This window comes from Amblyomma maculatum, chromosome 2, assembly GCF_055883805.1.
Source record: "Amblyomma maculatum isolate TAMU_Amacu chromosome 2, ASM5588380v1, whole genome shotgun sequence".
NCBI classification, from domain to species: domain Eukaryota; kingdom Metazoa; phylum Arthropoda; class Arachnida; order Ixodida; family Ixodidae; genus Amblyomma; species Amblyomma maculatum.
Genome location: NC_139345.1, coordinates 18,757,273 through 18,774,458, shown reverse-complemented (window position 1 = coordinate 18,774,458; position 17,186 = coordinate 18,757,273). Strand labels below are relative to the sequence as shown.

Here is a 17,186-nt window from a genome sequence, read left to right as displayed (position 1 = left end):
GTTTGGTTTGTGGGGTTTAACGTCCCTAAGCGGCCCAGGCTATGAAAGACGCCGTAGTGGATGACGCCGGGAATTTCGACCACCTGGAGTTCTTTAACGTGCACATGACATCGCACAGCACACGGGCGCCTTGCTTTTCGCCTCCATCGAAAAGCGGCCGCCGAAGCCGGGATTTAATCCCGCATCCTTGGGAACAGTAGACAAGCGTCGTAACCACTGCTACACCCCGGCGGGTGAAAGAAAAAATTGACAGCTCTAAAGAAAATAGTTTACTTCTCGAAGTTAACGTTGGTACATGAGGACAAATTCTTACGGGGAACAGAGCTCGTCATTTAATTCTGAGGTATCAAGAATTGAGGCTTTGGCCACACTCGGAGCCAGAAGTTTGACGCCCAGGAAAATATAATTGCTGTTGTCCCTTTATCGCTAATTCTGTCTGCGTAAAAGAAAGCCAAGCCTCCCCCCCCCCCCCCTTTTTTTTTCTTTTTTTTTTCTTTTTTCTGCGCGTTACGGAAGAACAGTAGCTCGATCGTGTTGGAGAGATAACATGCCATACCGACCGTGACGTTTAAATACAATATCGCGCTTTCACTGCGTGCTGGTCGAATTCTTTTGTGCTCGCCCGAGACCCTGCTAGACTACAGCGTCGCAACTGATCTGAAGAAAAAAAAAAATAAGGACGGAGTGGAGCAAGAACCAATTTTCTGGTCATAAAGTCACAAAGCTATATACTTGCCTGCGTCACCATGCAAGTCGCTGCGACGTAATGAAAAGTTAGATGCGCGCTGCGCGCCACAGCACGTTCGTTGAGAGGGCGCTGATTACCTTCGTCTGATGGTATCGTTCGAGACAGGGGAGTCAACATCTGTCGTGGTATCATCGGAGCGCACGAGTCCTGCAGGTTGTCTAAAGTTATTCGCCGCAAGAAGCGTGCGCTCGGCACTTGCCTGTCCGACGTCTCCGTTGCCGTGGTCAACCACTGGAGACCACCACCTCTTGTCTGCAATGGAACGAACACGAGGCCGAGGCGGTGAGTAGACTGTGCTCTCGTGGTAATATCACTTGCAGAAACGTGGAGGACGGGCTGTTTGGTGTGAACTGACTGTGCGGTGAGCAAAAAAATTTCATTTTTGTGTGAAGGCAAGTATAGTGCCATGAAGTTACGAAGGCGCGTGTGAGGCGAGAGGATAGTGTTCCTGTTCGAAAAAGGCCTTTCTGCGGTAAGTGAAGTTTCATTAAAGAAGAAATTCCGCAAACCCTACAATCCATGAAAATACTGCTCGTCTGCTCGCAGTTTGGTGTATTCAGCCTTAGACCCTTTTTTCATACTGACAATCGCTCGAATACAATCCGCATGCCTTTATATGAGTCGCCTCAAATTCTTCAGCAAAAATGTTAGTGAAAAAATTGAAACTTGTGGATTGAAGGGATCTATGAGGGCGCCATCGGTTTGTCCATATGAACGGTGTGTTATTCAGCGTGCACGTGACTTTTTGAAGCACGCGCACGCGCGCGCGCGTGTGTGTGTGTGATCGTTGTGCCGCACTTTTAACCGTTTAACACGCTTCAGTCGCCGCAGCTAGGCGAAGCTATTTACCAGAGAACGCAACTGGAGGAAGCGTCAGATAAGCGCGGACAATCCGTCCGGATCGTTTTTTCTTCCAGGGTGTCTTGTATCATGTTAGCTGCGGAATGAGCTGAGGAGTGGCGTAAGATCTTGCTCGCTGACCAATGGCGCATGCTATCGATACCAGACTAGATAGCAGTGATCCTCCAGTCTCGCGCTATCACATTTTGACGCGATAGCTTTCAAGGCACCATTCCTCATAAAATCCAGCGTCGGCGATGAGCGAAAAATCACGAGCATGTCATTGGCAGGTGGTGGTTAGATTAAAGGTCGGCACCAATTTATCGGCGGGTTAACTCCACGAGAGACCACACGTAGGCAGAGTTGGCAGGAGCTACCAACTCAGGCAGCTGATTTAATACTGAAGGGCAGTGGTCTGCCACACATCGCATGAAGGGGTGCACTCAAGCCCTTGGTTTTCCGGAAGCACTCGCCTAGCTCGCGACGATTTTTTTTTTTTTTTTTTTTTGCGATGGCCGAGCGTGACATATACTGCTTCTCGACGCATATCACCAGCCCCCGCCCCCCCCCCCCCCCCTTCCCACCTCTCTTTTCAATTTTACACCTCCCTTATTTGCAACCCTTTGGGTCCTGAGTCAGACACGCTGTTTCCAGTCCACAGAGGGACGTTCGTGTGGTTTTATTAAACGGTTTTCACATGACGTAGTAGTTTACGACTGCATTTTATTCGATATGTGCGAGATAACAGGCAAAAATTGAGGAACTATTGAGTGCGAGAACGAGTACATGCTGCTGACGGAAGCCGTTAACACGGTGAAGTCATGCTCCCCGAACTTTTTCAGAAACCGGTGTGCAATAAGCCAAACCCAACCCCTATCACTTGCAACGGCTCGCGGATGCCGTTATCGTTTCCAAAAAGTATCACCACGATACAAAACGAGCGCGAATTTGAAATTGAGGAAGTGGAAGGGATGTGCGCTTGCACTAAAAACCAAAATGTCCCCTGTAACTCGCTCTAAAACTGACCGCACGGTCGCGAGATAAGCGCTCGAGTGACATTTAGTCCAAATGAAGTGCTGTAGCGTTCCATCGACTTCTTTTTACCGGTGGCTGCCTTCAGCGCAAGCGGAACAGTCGTCCAAAGTAACAGAGTAACCGTTTACAGAACGTCCACGGCTTGCAGATGTTCGTTCGGCCGGCCGTGGCAACCGCCTGTCCCCGCCAGGGCTGTCACCCACCGGTCCAGCACGACGTTCGTTCACGGAAGATCGGCACGTACCAACCAACCCGAAGCCAGGCGCCATTAGAGATGGTGGCTCGACCCCTGCCTCGACACCCATCGGCTTCCGCAGCGGCTGCGAGGCTATTACCTCTATTGAAGCCAGCAGTGTAAATGTCAGCCTGCCCCCGTCACCGCCCTATACTCCACCGTCGGCGACACAGCAGAGCCCAGAAGACGATATCAAGATAAAGGTGAGCAGTGCTTGGAGTGTCTTGTGGTAGTAATATATTGCATGTTCAGAGGCCGGAATGTATTCGCACATCTTCAATGATCATCTAAGAAACTTCTGCCCTGATGGTGTTTGAACTGGATCTTCGTAGCTGTACTCAACACATGGGTGATAAATTCCTTAAGCGTAAAGAAGACGAGTACGTGTCTGCACTGCTTTATCCGTTCTCGCTCTTATTGTGCCTCACCGACCAGGCCAAAGTAGTATTCGTCATTTACTCTTTGCAGATAGTCTTTCAATAGTGCGCTGAACGCAAACAGCTGTTGAGCGTCCTAAATTACGTGTCTGCACATAGCTTTACGAAAATATTCCTGCATGCCTGAGGTTCCGGTTGAGCCGTGACTGCTAGCAGCAAATCGGGGGGAAAAACATTAATGACGCAGTATCCCGGTGCGATTCCCACAGCTTCCGATTTAGTAGAGACAACCGGCTACAAGATCGGTGAAATATTATAAAACGGAATGATATCGCAATTAAGCTAGCTACTTCTCGATAGTTATGGGGTGCAATTTGATAGGGCTGCGTTTTTGCACACGAAAAGCGGCACATCGAAGCAATGTCTGGCTTTTTCTTTTTTGCCTTACCCTAGCGGATACTTTTCTGAACGTGTAATGTTCCTTAGGATCCCAAAACTGCCTTTTACCAGACTGTCCCAGGCAGGTATGTTTCGGGTGGTCACTGCGGGTTCCATGTTGGCCAGTGCAAACTGTGAAACTCCTTTTTAAAAAGGAGTTGGAGGGCGCTGCCATATCGGAAACTAGGCGGTGCTCGTAGCAGATGGAAAAGCTGCAGGTCATCTCCACAGCCCATTCTAACTAGTTTCTCCAAAGGTCGTGAAAAGGTATTAGGCCCTCAATTGAGCGGTGTCCCCGTCGACATCTGTGCAACCTAGTCCTAGATTTAGCTTGCTTCGCATCTACGTAACTTAGGAGCTCCGCTCTAAAGCTCCAGTAACAAACTAAAATTTTAATTGCTTACGATTACAATTTTTCGCAGTTTGTATCCGCCTGACCACATAACCCACTTACACAACCGACGTTTGTATACTGTTCTTCGTGCTTTTAAAAAATTTCCAAAGTAACTTAGAACATCCTGTATATGTTTCAGCCGAAGGTAGAGGTCTCCTCGCTCATTCATTCGCGCCGAGTGCATACTGCAACGAATATCACTGAAATAAACATCTCGAGCTAGTTGGTTTATCACAGAGCAAAACAGCGCAAACTTCACAAAGGACAGAGAAGGGCAGACGAGACACAGCGCCTGTGTCTCGTCTGCCCTTCTCTGTCCTTTGTGAAGTTTGCGCTGTTTTGCTCTGTATCACTGAAGTTCTTCGAGACTAAGCAGCAATGAGTGCTACTTGTTGAAAGTAACAGTAAACTTTCTCGCGTGACAAAGATTACAATACCACCAGGCTTCTTTCAGAATACGAGCTCGTAACCGCCCGTGTTAGCGCTTTAACGAATTACAGGAAATGAGCGCGAAATCCTAGTTTGGGGAAAATATTGCGGAGTCGTTCAATCCCAAGTAAGAGTGCATGAGCACTAAACAGAAGGAAAATAAGCACAGATACGCTTTAAGTTCATGCAGGGAAATACATGTGATGCAACCATGCCAACATCACAGATGTGAAGCTTTCATATTATCGATTTTGCCCCGCCGGGGTGGCGCAGTGGTTACGGCGCTCGACTACTGTTCCCAAGGACGCGGGATCGAATCCCGGCCTCGGCGGCAGCTTTTCGATGGAGGCGAAAAGCAAGGCGCCCGTGTGCTGTGCGATGTCAGTGCACGTTAAAGAACCCCAGGTGGTCGAAATTTCCGGAGTCCTCCACTACGGCGTCTCTCACAGCCTGAGTTGCTTTGGGACGTTAAACACCACAAACCAACCCATATTATCGATTTTCATAATCAGGCTGTCAACTGCACACTTCACTAACTTAACTCTGTTTGAAAAAAGAAAATGTTGAATAAATTTGCAAGTATTCGATTTTTCCATCATTCATTAAAATTATGTGTGTTTGCGCGCAAAAAAAAAAAAAAGTAGTTATATGTAATCGTGACTATATAGTTTGGTTAGATGCATATACTAAATACCACAAATTGAGCCTCACTTCTTTGCGTCTTGCCTCGAGAGATTATAAAAAGAGAACTAGCTATTTCTGTTAAGCTATTCACTCATTTGTACTTGATGCAGGTAAGTCTAGCTTAAATCGTTTGTGCCCTAAATTTCTGCTATATTTCTGGCTTTGAATGGGTCGTATAGACAAGACGTGTATTCGAAACGGGGGCGCACCAAAGCTTTTGTGCGCTGCCAATTTCACGTGCTTCTCGCGCTATCGTGGCGCCTAGGAATTCCAAGAGGCTCAGCAAGGAATAGAAAAATTGCAAATGTTTCGGGGCATCCGCTCCATTGCAGCAGAGCGCGCGTCGTCCGCTAGTCGCAGGAGCAGCTCAGATGTCAATGCTGTCGAAGCCAATCGCTGGCTGTAGCCGGAAGCACTGTGTAGGCGCAACTGTAGGCGCAACTGTAGGCGCGAACTTTGCGGGCATTAGATGTGTTTCCCCGTACTTGAAGCCTGTTTGTGCACGGTTTTCGTTCTAGGGAATCTAATCAAAATCAAATCAATCACACTCCGGCATCCCAATCGGACTCGAGATGCACAAGGTCCGGGAGTTTTCCTGTCAAGAATGAGCTAAAGCGTAGACCGAAAACTATTCAGCCGCACTTTTGTGAAACTAAATACTCGTGGAAATTCGTATTGTGTTTTTTATGCCCTCTTTTCATTTTCATCAATCACGGTGCAGGCCCTAGAACGGACTCTACCCTCTCACTTCCCGCGGCGGCCAAACCAGGGCAAGTTAGGCCGGTCAATACAAATTATTGCCAACCACTTCAGTATTGATCTACCACACGGCTGTGTCTACCATTACGACGTTGATATTTTCTCTGAGACTGGCAAGGAGTCCAAGATTCCCGAAGAGAAACGGTACCGGTGCCTTAGCATGAAGATAAACAGGATAGTCATCGAGCTCCTGGTAAGGAAGTACCGGCTAGACCTGGCCAACTGCATCCCGGCTTTCGACGGCCGCAAGAACCTGTACACGCGCTCCAAGCTCAGTTTCCGCGAGCGCACATTCACAGTGGACTTGGAGGAAGACCGGCGAGTCCAAAAGTTCATCGTCAAGATCCAGTATGTGGCGACCGTGAACCTGGACGCTCTGCACGCGGTCTTTCAAAGCCGTGCCATCACTGTGCCTCAGGAAGTCATCCAGGCCATTGACATCGTCTTACGGCACAGCCCCTCAATCAAAATGGTGCCAGTTGGACGGTCGTTCTTCAGACCACCGGAGCCCAATGAGCACAATTCTCTCGGAGGAGGCCGGGAGGTGTGGTTCGGCTACTACACGAGCGTTAGACCCGCCCAGTGGAAGCCGATGCTTAACGTTGACGTGTCGGCAACAGCGTTTTATGAGCCACTGCCACTGGTGACCTTCATGTGCCGATTATTTAGTGACGGTCGTCATGAAATGAAGCCCGCTGACTTCCGTGGTCTGCAACATAGCCAGCACAGCCGTCTGAGCAGGGAACTCAGAGGACTGCGCATCAAGGTGACGCACCTTCCCTACCCGCGCAAGTACAAAGTGGTGCGGATCACGAACGAAGCTGCCAAGGACATCCGCTTCGAGTTGGAGGAAGGCCGTGAGATTTCTGTCGCCGAATACTTCCAGCAGCGCTACACTCGTTTGTCCTACCCACACTTTCCTTGCGTGCAGGCAGGAAGCTCGACGCATCCAGTATACATTCCCCTGGAGGTGTGCGAATTGATCGAAGGCCAGCACTGCCGGAAGAAGCTCGATGAGAACCAGACCGCCGAGATGATCAAGCGCACGGCGAAACCGCCTTCCATGCGTTTCCAAGAGATTCGTAGGTCTGTGCGCGACTTGGTCAGTAACTCGGACGAGTATCTGCGAGAGTTCGGCATCAAGATTAACACTGAACCGACGCAGTTTATGGGCAGAGTCCTCGATCCTCCGTCTGTCGTTTTTGAAAACACAGTGAGCAAGCCACGCGATGGCACATGGGAACTCCGAGGGCAGCGATTCTACAAAGCGGCTACCTTGACCCGCTGGACAATACTGAACCTGAGCCGCTTTGCGCAGAAGGACATCATAGACAACTTCGTCAAGATGTTGATCCGCATCGGCCGTGAACTGGGAATGGGCATTGAGCAGCCGCTTGCGGTCATCTCGGCAGACCCAAACCGCAGCAGCATGCGATTCCTCCTTTCTGAGCAACAGAGGCAGCACCAAGGCTTGCAAATGGTTGTGGTTGTGATCACCAAGGTCACAAACTACGCCGAAATCAAGCAGGTGGCGGAGACTGAGCTCGCCTTGCGCACTCAGTGCATATTGGACAACAACGTGGTCAAAAAGTGCAACGCTTCGCTCATCCAAAACCTGTGCCAAAAGATCAACGCCAAGATGGGCGGCATAAACAACAGCCTACTTGCGCAGGAGAAGCCGGCGCTGTTCAGCAAGCCCGTGATCATAATCGGAGCGGACGTGTCACACCCGTCGCCGGGAGATAAAATCAGGCCATCCATCGCTGCTTGCGTCGGAAGCATAGACTCCATCCCGTCCAAGTTCCATGCTACCATTCGGGTACAGACCGAAGGCTCACTGGCCAAAGCGCGCGTGGAGATCATCACAGATCTCAAGGACATGATCAAAGACTTGCTTAAGGCTTTCTACCGCGCCACGCGGCACAAGCCCGATAAGATCGTCTTCTACAGGGACGGAGTGAGCGAGGGACAGTTCTTGCATGTCCGCAATCGTGAGGTAAGTGACATCATGGGGGCTGAGTTTAAGCTTAAGTGCAAATACTGTGCCGATAGCGCATGGTGCTGGCTAATTACTGCTTTCTTTGGTAAGACTATATTGCCCGTTTTGCGGTCATTGAAATAATTAGATAACGTTTGGTTTTCGTGCGAAGAGAACCGTGTTTGCAATGTATGTCAATTAAGGCACCGCACCGCGCCGTAAGGTTGGTTCCCGGTTGTCCATTTGAGTCGTCCAAAGCAGTCTTTTCTCCATTGGTTGACGCCTGTCTACCGTATCCCTCTGTGGGGCGAAATCTTCTGAATTTTCTGAACTCGAAAGATTGGGGCGTTTGGTTAGCTTTTGTGCTCTCCCGCGTCCCATCGTGTGGATTATATCGTATCAGCTCTGGTAAAAATTATTTTTCTCTCCAGACATTTTCTCACATGACCATGAAAAACTCATTTCCTGAATGTAAAATGTTTGGTTTAAACTCTGAACCAGTTACATCGCGCGAAATGCTCGGCTTTTCAGCCCTGACTGACTTAATACGAGAACATTAGAGGTTTTTACGGTCACAGCAGAAATTTACTTGGACTACAATAAACTGTCGTGGTTTGATGGGCAATTTATTACGCGCGGTTAATTTTCAAGAGGGGCTGAACCTGGAGAGTTATCGTTTGAAAAGAGCAATCGACCAGTAAAATTACGTTCGTCCGTCTTAAAATTTGGCAATTGGTTAGACAAAATTAGGTGACATCACCAAGCTGTGTCTGCTATAAGTTTATGTGAGTATTCATTGATTCCATGTCTCTACCTCTAGACAACTTCGTGGAAACATCTAACCACCACTCTGGTTTTATAAAAAAAAAAAAAAAAAATTGGTTCACAGGAAGGGAAAGGCGCAGTATCTGTCACTTTTTTCTGTGGACACCTGAACCGCGCCGTAGGGGAAGGGAGGAAGGTGGGAGTGAAAGTGGAAAGGGAGAAAGAGGAGCCGTAGTGGAGGGCTGCGGAGTAATTTCGACCACCCAGAAGAAATTTCTGGCTGTGTGCAGACATATGTATGTGTTGGGGTTCCGCAAAAACAAATATAAAATTATGATCCAGATGTCAATGTACTACCAGCAACACATAACGTAATTGGTTGTTTCTGTAATTTTTTTTCGTTTCCGTTTCCGACTGATCCAGGTGAGTGCCATCCGGCTGGCGTGCCAGGAGCTGTCTCTGAACGAGACCTACGAGCCGGCGCTGACATTCATTGTGGTTCAAAAGCGGCACCACACGCGGTTCATGCCCGCCAACGACCGCGACGGTGTGGGCAGGTACCGCAACATCCCCCCCGGAACGACGGTCGACTCGGTCGTCACGCACCCGCTCGACTTCGACTTCTTTCTCTGCAGCCACTTCGGCATCCAGGTACTACATGGTCCCTTATTCGCTTTCTGAAGGGACACATCTTGCGCTAATCAATTACCGCTTTCTAACCTCCACAAGGCTACTTCCCCTGAAAATTGAAGCTTCTTGAGCTTACAAACGTCAAACTATTGTGTCTCCGCCACCGTCATGGTAGCACTAACGCATTACAATGCTAGTTTCATTTTTGTTCAAACACTGGTTGCACTTGCTGGAAGTTTTTTCTTTTTTTTTCTATGCAAGTTGCGTTTATGCAATTTTACATATAAATGTGCAGTAACATTTTTCTTGCATTTTAAGCATTTAAGCAACATAATAGAACGTTCACGAAAATGGCTTAACGGAACGTTGCACGACCGTGCAGGCCCACAGTTGTGAAGGCAGACAACGTAGAGCCTAACGGCCGACTGTAAGGACAGTATGGGGCCAATTAGCTTGGCGTGACTCAGTATGGAAACTTCTCATTCGTAGCTCCAGAGTTTATTGTCTATTGCGGTCGTCTGCGGCCGCACTCGGGATTCCTCCCCCGCGAAATCCGAAACGCGTTGCCAAAAAATTCCGATAGCACTGTGGAATCTACACTGCAGAAATGTGAAAGCCGGAGCGTTGCTGGTGCACACGGTGCATCACGTTTGCTCTCATTATTAACTAAATGTACCATCGTTATCATTGCTACTGTCGTCACTGTCATCATTACTAACTGCAGAGTCATTGTCGTCGCTGCTATCATCCTCACAGTAGACAAGGAGAATTATGATGTGCGCTTCACGATCCCGGGCGTGTTTCAGTTTGTTAAAGCACTTGGCTGGAGATCCGAGGGATGGTAGTTCGATTCCCGGTGGAGACCGGATTTTTATTTTTCGGGTGACGTTAGTTTCAGTTTCGGGTGATGACGTCATTTGATTGACAGCTGTAGTGTGACCGATCGAACGAACGCCCGCCGACAGTATGAGTCATTAAAAACTTTCGCCTTAAAATTTGGAAACATATTTTACAGCCACTGCAGCTGCAATGCACAGGAGGCGGTAACTGCGGGTGGGGTCCATCGATTTATTAAGAGATACCTTGCTTTGCCCAATGGAGTTTCAACAAGGGATTATAGCATGAAAAAAAAAAAAATCTTCCTTATTGCAGAACATTTGCTTGTCATTCATGCATGCATTGCGAAACCAGGTTGTAAATTAGCCATGTGTGATTGTACTGAAAGATATCTATAGTAGCTGCACAGCAACCATAGTTCTGCATAAAAAAAAGTAATAAAATTCTCACAAATAAAGGTGTAAGGCAAGGAGACGCAATCTCCTCAGTACTATTCACAGCTTGCCAAGAGGAAGTATTCAGATGCTTGGAATAGGAGCAGTTAGGTATAAAAGGGTTGATGGAGAATACCTGAGTAATCTAGTATCGGCTGATGACATTGCCTGACTAAGTAACTCGGGGATGAATAGGAAACAGTGATTGGTGCCCTACACAGGATAAGCAGAAAAGTAGGCCTAAAATTAATATGCAGAAGCTTAAGGTCAACAGCCTGGAAAGGGACGGCAGTTTACAATAGGTAGCGAAGCACTGGAAGTGGTAGGCGAATATGCCTACTTAGGAAAGGTATTAACCGCGGATCCGGACCATGAAAGGGAAATAACTAGGAGAATTGGGAAGCGCATTTGGCAAGTACTTGCTGATTATGCCTAGCAGCTTGGTCACAGGACACAGAATGCTGACCAACAAATGCGTTTATTCATGAAATTGTCAATTTATCGAAAGATTCCGTGCTTTTGTTATGCCTCGTTTTACGGAAGTAGTTTAACGGAAGTAGTTTAACGGAAGTAGTTTAACGGAAGTAGTTTAACGGAAGTAGTTTAACGGAAGTAGTTTAACGGAAGTAGTTTGAAGCTGTCGTCGACTCGCCGGTTCGTATACTCCTACACATTTAGCGTACTTGGGAAGGAGTGTGTTCAAATAGGCGTTCAGCATATCATAGCCACTAACCGCAGCCACCAATACGTATGCGCAGTTACCACCTTCGAGCCAGGTGCTGGCATCTGACGCCATGTTTTTTATTCAACCTCTGGAATGAGTTAGAAGCCGAGCAAGGTCGTCATTCTGTGAGGTCGAAATTGCGAGATCTAGGCTTTTTGTTCCCGCTTACTGCTAAGAACTCCCTTCTGGCGCGGAATTTGAGCGTACCGCCGCGGTTTAAATGGCGAGGACGTTTGGTGCTCGGTTACCCCCCCCCCCCCCCCCCCCCCCCCCCCCCGTCTGGTCACCCTTTGTCTTGTTGGTGCAGCTGCTTGCCGCCGGCTACACACTCCGGATTGCGCAAAGCACATAACTCACGGTGACCAGCGGCAGTTCTGTCTGATGCTGCAAAAAACAAAACAAAAAGTTGACAAAAAGTTTGCCTTTGCGCAGATGACGCAGAACCATACTGTGTCGTGTTGATACACGTTTCCTACCGCTGAAGTCAATGCTACCTTACTTTCTGTTAAGCAGGATTCCGCTGTGCATCACACTGCTACCACGGTTCATCCTCTGGTCGAAAATATTTTCTTCCCCGGTGACTGAGGTTTCGCCCCTTGAACGCAAAGCAGCAATGAAAACATCACAAATTCAGTTTGAGGTGAGGTTGAGTGAGGTCACCAATTATCGCTGAAAAAGTGAGTGGACGTCGCCTGAGGTTACCCTTACTGCGATTCCTTAGGAGCTTGAGATGAGGTCAAGGTTTCTAAGGTGGATGCCAATCTCTGGCGGTCTCGCTCTGCGGCGCTCTCCGTTCGTGACCGGCCATGAACCGATCAATGTATTTCCGCGGCGCATGCGCTGGTGCGCTCCACGCAAATGAACGCGTCCAGCAGGCGCGCTATCGAGGACGCGGCGCCGTTTTCTCAAATGCATTGCTGCATAGACATCACCACGATAGACAAGGGTGGCCTAAAAACAGGCCCTCGCCTGTTTGTGATGGGGCATAACAGCACACTTGTTTAGTGCACACCATCCTGCCTGCCCCCTTAATTTCCTAGTGCTGCAAATAACCTGTAGTATTCCATGTCCACTTCACGCACCAATGGATGGTCGTCTGGCAGAGTTTGCCGCCCAAGGAACGTAGAACTGCCCACGTGATCAGTCGACAAGATAGCGCGCTTCCGGTCATGTGCTGCCTACTCTCAAGAGGCGCTGACAACCTACTTCTTTATTTTACAAGCAAGTCGCTCCTGCGGGTTGCCGCAGCTTTGCTTCGTACACGAAGCCAAGGATTATAGCGTGCGTTTCTGAGACATTTTCAAATGATTGTCCCTTCTAGCAAAAGTGAACACTGCAGTACAAAATACAGCCAGCAGCGGCCTGCCCCCGATGGTATGTTAATCTTCCATAAACGTGCTTGTCGCCATACCCATGAACGCAGGGAACCAGCCGGCCGGCCCACTACTACGTCGTGTGGGACGACTCCAGCTTCACAGCGGACGAATTGCAGAAGCTGAGCTTCTACCTCTGTCACACGTATGCCCGGTGTGCGCGCAGCGTAAGTATCCCTGCGCCCGTGTACTACGCCCACCTGGCTGCTTACCGGGCCAAGGACCACATCGCGAGCAAGCTGGATGTGTCCAGTGGGGCCAGCGAGTCTTCCGGAGGCAGCGGGGACGCAGTGCCCGCCAGCCAGTATGCCGAGGCCGTTCGGGTGCTGGAGTCGCTGCAAACTTCCATGTACTTCGTCTGAAGGATCCCGTCTGCTGCTTTCCCGTTCTCCCGGTGAGTTAGACCTTCCACTGACGTGACACTGGGACAAAAAGGAAAATGTGTTAGCACGGGGTGCAAAACACATACGATGTACGGTATGCTTGCCTTGTTATGGTCCTTCTGCTGTCGCACTGCCTATCTTTGTGACAGTTATGGCCTTCGTCCAATCGATTAAGGGGAATCTTCCAAAGTTGGAGTACACCGAATCTGTCGGATACCGGGGATTCCATGTAAACCTCTTGACTAACACTTTTCCCATATTGAGCTCGACCTGGTGTTGCAATGTGCCACACTTCTCGAGTATATAACTGGTATTCAGCAAGTCTCCCGGAAGGCGGCGGCCTTGATTCTATCCTCCGATGAATATTTTATTTCATATAGGAAGCCTGTTAAACTGTTACAAAGCGTTACAAAGCCTTATGATTGCGCTTGATATGATTGATCCCTTATTACCTTTAGAAATTACTCTCTTATTTCACGTTCTTTACAAGGCGTTAATGCAAGCCAGACCCATAATTTTGACCACAATCTCGTAGCGCGTCTCTGCGGAGGTAATGTCCGGCGATCAAAAACGGCAGGGTTCAGATTTGACTTGGCTGATTTTTCGCTTATAAGGGACATAACAGTAGCGGGGTTGCATTGACCTGTATGGCTTGAAGTCCTGTGTTCCAATGCAGTATGCAGTACAATACACGCGATCACATTATGTACGACTGTTTGGGCCGCGATAACTGTGTATGTACACCCACCGGGTGTTTGTTTTATCTCATACTAACACGGTCGCATGAAAAAGGTAGCCTTGGAATACTATCCACCGTAAGTAGCGGAGTGCGCAAGATACTTAGCGCGTACCGTCACGCTACTGCTCGCCCTCAGCTCGCAAGTGTTAATTGTCCCGGTGTGAAGAGCGAGCCTGCGACACTAATTTTTACAACGCCTACCACAACCGCTACTGCGCGCCTTCAGCGCAAGCGCTGATTCACGAATGGGGCCGGTGCGCCATTAGGATATTTAGCAAAGCGGAGATTTGCTAGCGAAGACCTATAGGGGAGGAAACCTGGGCCAGGGGGCGCTGCGCCGCTCTGTGAGTCAGCGCCCTCCATGGAGATCCCGTCAAAACCTACGCGCAGTGCGGCCGCGTCGTCTGCTCCCCGCCGCATAGAAAAGCATGCTGTCGTCTGCTCCGCGCTGCTCTCCAGCACGTGTTTGCGCGCGCGCGCTCGGTTGTTTCTCTCCTCCTCCGGCCGCATTCTGGCCGCCGTCGCGCTCCAACAAAGGGGGCAAGAAAAAAAAAACTGGAATGAAAAAGTGACGGCGCGCTTTTTCGCAAAACTCGTGAGTGTTGAAAGGATGGTTGTCGGTTTTTTTTAGGTATCTCGTATCGCTCGTATCTCGCACCTCTGTTTGTAACTGGCGGTGCCGCAGCAGCCATCGCAGAAACAAGTCGGCCTCAAGAAACAGATATATGTCATTAATGCCATCACTCGGCGCTTATAAAGGGACAACACATACGTTAATCGTCCTATTCTCATACGCGATCCTGCTTCGGGAGCTCAAAACTGCGCATTCGCTAGAGGAGATAACTGAACTAGGGATTGCACAGCGTAGCTGTGGAATTAAGAAGACAAAGGTTTACTTGGAGAGATATCCCCGCCTGCATGAAAAGTCGTCAGGCATTTCATCGCTCTTCGTCTCGCGGATAGAGGAAACTGCCGAAAGAATGGCATGCCTCGGCTTCTCGTCAGTGATCCAGGTCGTTAAGAAACCTCTCATCGTTAAAGGTAAATAAGTGATTGATTTCGGATGGCAGCGCCACAGCAGCGAACTCCCCCTGACCGCTGTCAGCAGGAACCAAAGGGTAAGGCGGCATGCTTTGTGCCTTTGTAGGGAACGCGTCCTAAACGCGCCGAAAGCAGGCACCACGGCGCCGGCAGCATCGCCTAACACGTCTGTCCCCAAAGAGTTGAATAGTCCCCTTTCAAGTGAGCAGTCACAAATGGAAAGGAAGCTCCCCAACCAGCGCCCGGAGCACTCGTCGCTGTGTACACGCGTATCAATTATCAACGAGAAGGCTGGACCCTTCATTCTCTGAACAACATGGAAGAGACATCAAGAGGTGCCGCCTCAAGTCCTTCAAAATACCTGTCGCTTGCCTCTGCCTTCGAGTACCGAATTCGCGTTCATGTGTTTTTTTTTTTTTTTGTCTGAGCCTGCCAACAAGCGCTCTTTGAAAACAATGTCCGCGGCGATCAATTAATCATAATTTCTCACTTTCGAAAGCACCGATGAAAAGCGTGCCTCCAGCCAGCCTCTATGTCAGCCGGGGCACAGAAAAAAACAAAAATAAGAAACACCACTGGCAAAGAGCGCCGGCTTTGCGCGCACAGACGCACGACCATTCCCCCTCGTCCTCACTCTCCTTCTCCCGCTCCGCTTGCACGTGCGGCTGCCTGTAGCACGCGCTCCCGAGCGAGCGGGCTGCGCAGACTCCGCAGACAGCCGCGCGCAGCGCGGGCGCGGATGCGCGTAGGTTTTGTAGTTCCTCTCCGCTCCGCTGGAAACCGAGCGCTGGCGTCGCGGAGCAAACTCCAGCTTTGGTTCCCCATACCGGTTTACCGGACTCCTCCTACGCGCGATGGTTCAACTTGCCCTACCCCTGCCGCACCGCGTGCACAAAAGAACCGTTCAGCAAACAGACATGCGAAAGCCTTCGCTCGATAGTGACAGATAAAAAACCTTCGATAGAAAGATAGAAAGCCGATAAAAAGCCCTCGTAGATAGTGACCGATAATGATAGTGTAATTAGTGATAGCGATGATGACAGTGATAGTTCCTGATGAGGATGACAGTTGATGATAGTGGTACTGACGTGACGTGTGACCGGATGTGACCCCATCATGACGTCACGCCTGGTGGCCCGGTTATGACCGATGACTTCACCAGGCGATTATACGAAGCTAACCCCGCCGGGCGTCCGATCCAGGCGTTCGTCTGCGCCTTTCATTTGGTGCTAGCTCGAACGGCCGCACCACACAGCATACACAAGCAGATGCAGTAAAGTAGGAATTAGCGACGTTTCAAATTGGTTTACAGGAAAGAGAAAGCTCGGCATCTGTCACACCTCCGCGGACACCTGAACCGCACCGTAAGGGAAGGAAGGCAGGTGAGCTGGAAAGCGGAGGTGCCGTAGTGGAGGGTTACGGACCACCGCGCTATAAAGGCCTTCGCCTCATCGCACTATAATGATCCGAGGTGCCCTCTAGAATTTGCGTATCCGCATGCTAAATCTCATTTTAGGTAGCGGGTACCGCCTCTGCTGCTGCGCGCTGTTATGGTGACGGTACGTGCTGTGTCTATCTCGCGCGCTCCGTGGCTTACAGTAGACAGTATTCGAAGGCCACTGGTTCGCGGCAGCTGGCGGGCGTGCAGTACCGCCTGGCGTCCCAAAGAGAATCTGCTCATGCGCACCGACGGCGGGCGGGAGCGGAGGAGGCACGCGCTGTGCTGACTCGCGTATACCTGCCTCGCCTACTACATTTGTCTGCTGATGGTTCGCAGACTTCTGCTCTTGCTGACCCCTGCACAATTTCTTCTTTTCCCAGGTTTCCAAAGTGAAGAGCTTTCGTCTAGTCTTTCCTACCTTTATCAGAAGACCGGACGTGAAACGTCGTTTTTGTACAGCTTGCGAGAAGGGTCGCAATAAAAAAAGGTTGTTGTCCGAGGAGCTTCGTCACTGGCGTCCTTTAGACTGCGTATTGGTCGGGGTATTGGCTGCACCAGTCAGTAAAAAAAAAAAAAAAAAAAAAAAAAGAGACGCGCTAGGCCACATCAGGCTATTTAGTTGCAGTTGGCTCGGTCACTCAGAAAACAAAAGTATTGCTATTCATCAGTAATTATTTATCTTTCGGTGGACACTTCTAATCCATGTGTGTTGTGAAGGCGCGAGCATGAATGTCTCTTAGTGAGTTGATACCTTCTATTCCTTTTATTTTGTTTTAATATTTTGTAATTATTGTATTACTTTTGACTCATTATTTTACGTTCTCTTGTAAGGTTCATATCCACGCCTCAAGTCATACGAACATGTGTTATTGGCTAGACGAAAACGGCCTCGGTGGCTAGCA

The 17,186-nt window shown here is 49.4% G+C and overlaps 1 protein-coding gene across 2 annotated transcripts; it reads left to right on the top strand.

Annotated features, from left to right (window-relative positions):
* Positions 1–759: 759 nt before the first annotated feature.
* On the top strand, positions 760–16,788 carry LOC146198089 (protein argonaute-4-like). 2 transcript variants are annotated; one of them, XM_084593406.1, is made up of 6 exons: positions 760–1,030; positions 2,754–3,061; positions 5,902–7,935; positions 9,106–9,333; positions 12,731–13,074; positions 16,665–16,788. In XM_084593406.1, exons 1-5 carry the CDS (start codon positions 835–837, stop codon positions 13,040–13,042), a joined length of 3,078 nt encoding a protein of 1,025 aa, XP_084449532.1. In that variant the 5' UTR covers positions 760–834; the 3' UTR covers positions 13,043–13,074; positions 16,665–16,788. The 2 variants fall into 2 exon arrangements, with proteins under 2 accessions (XP_084449532.1, XP_084449534.1); XM_084593408.1 differs by having other exon boundaries at positions 765–1,030; positions 2,772–3,061.
* Positions 16,789–17,186: the final 398 nt, after the last annotated feature.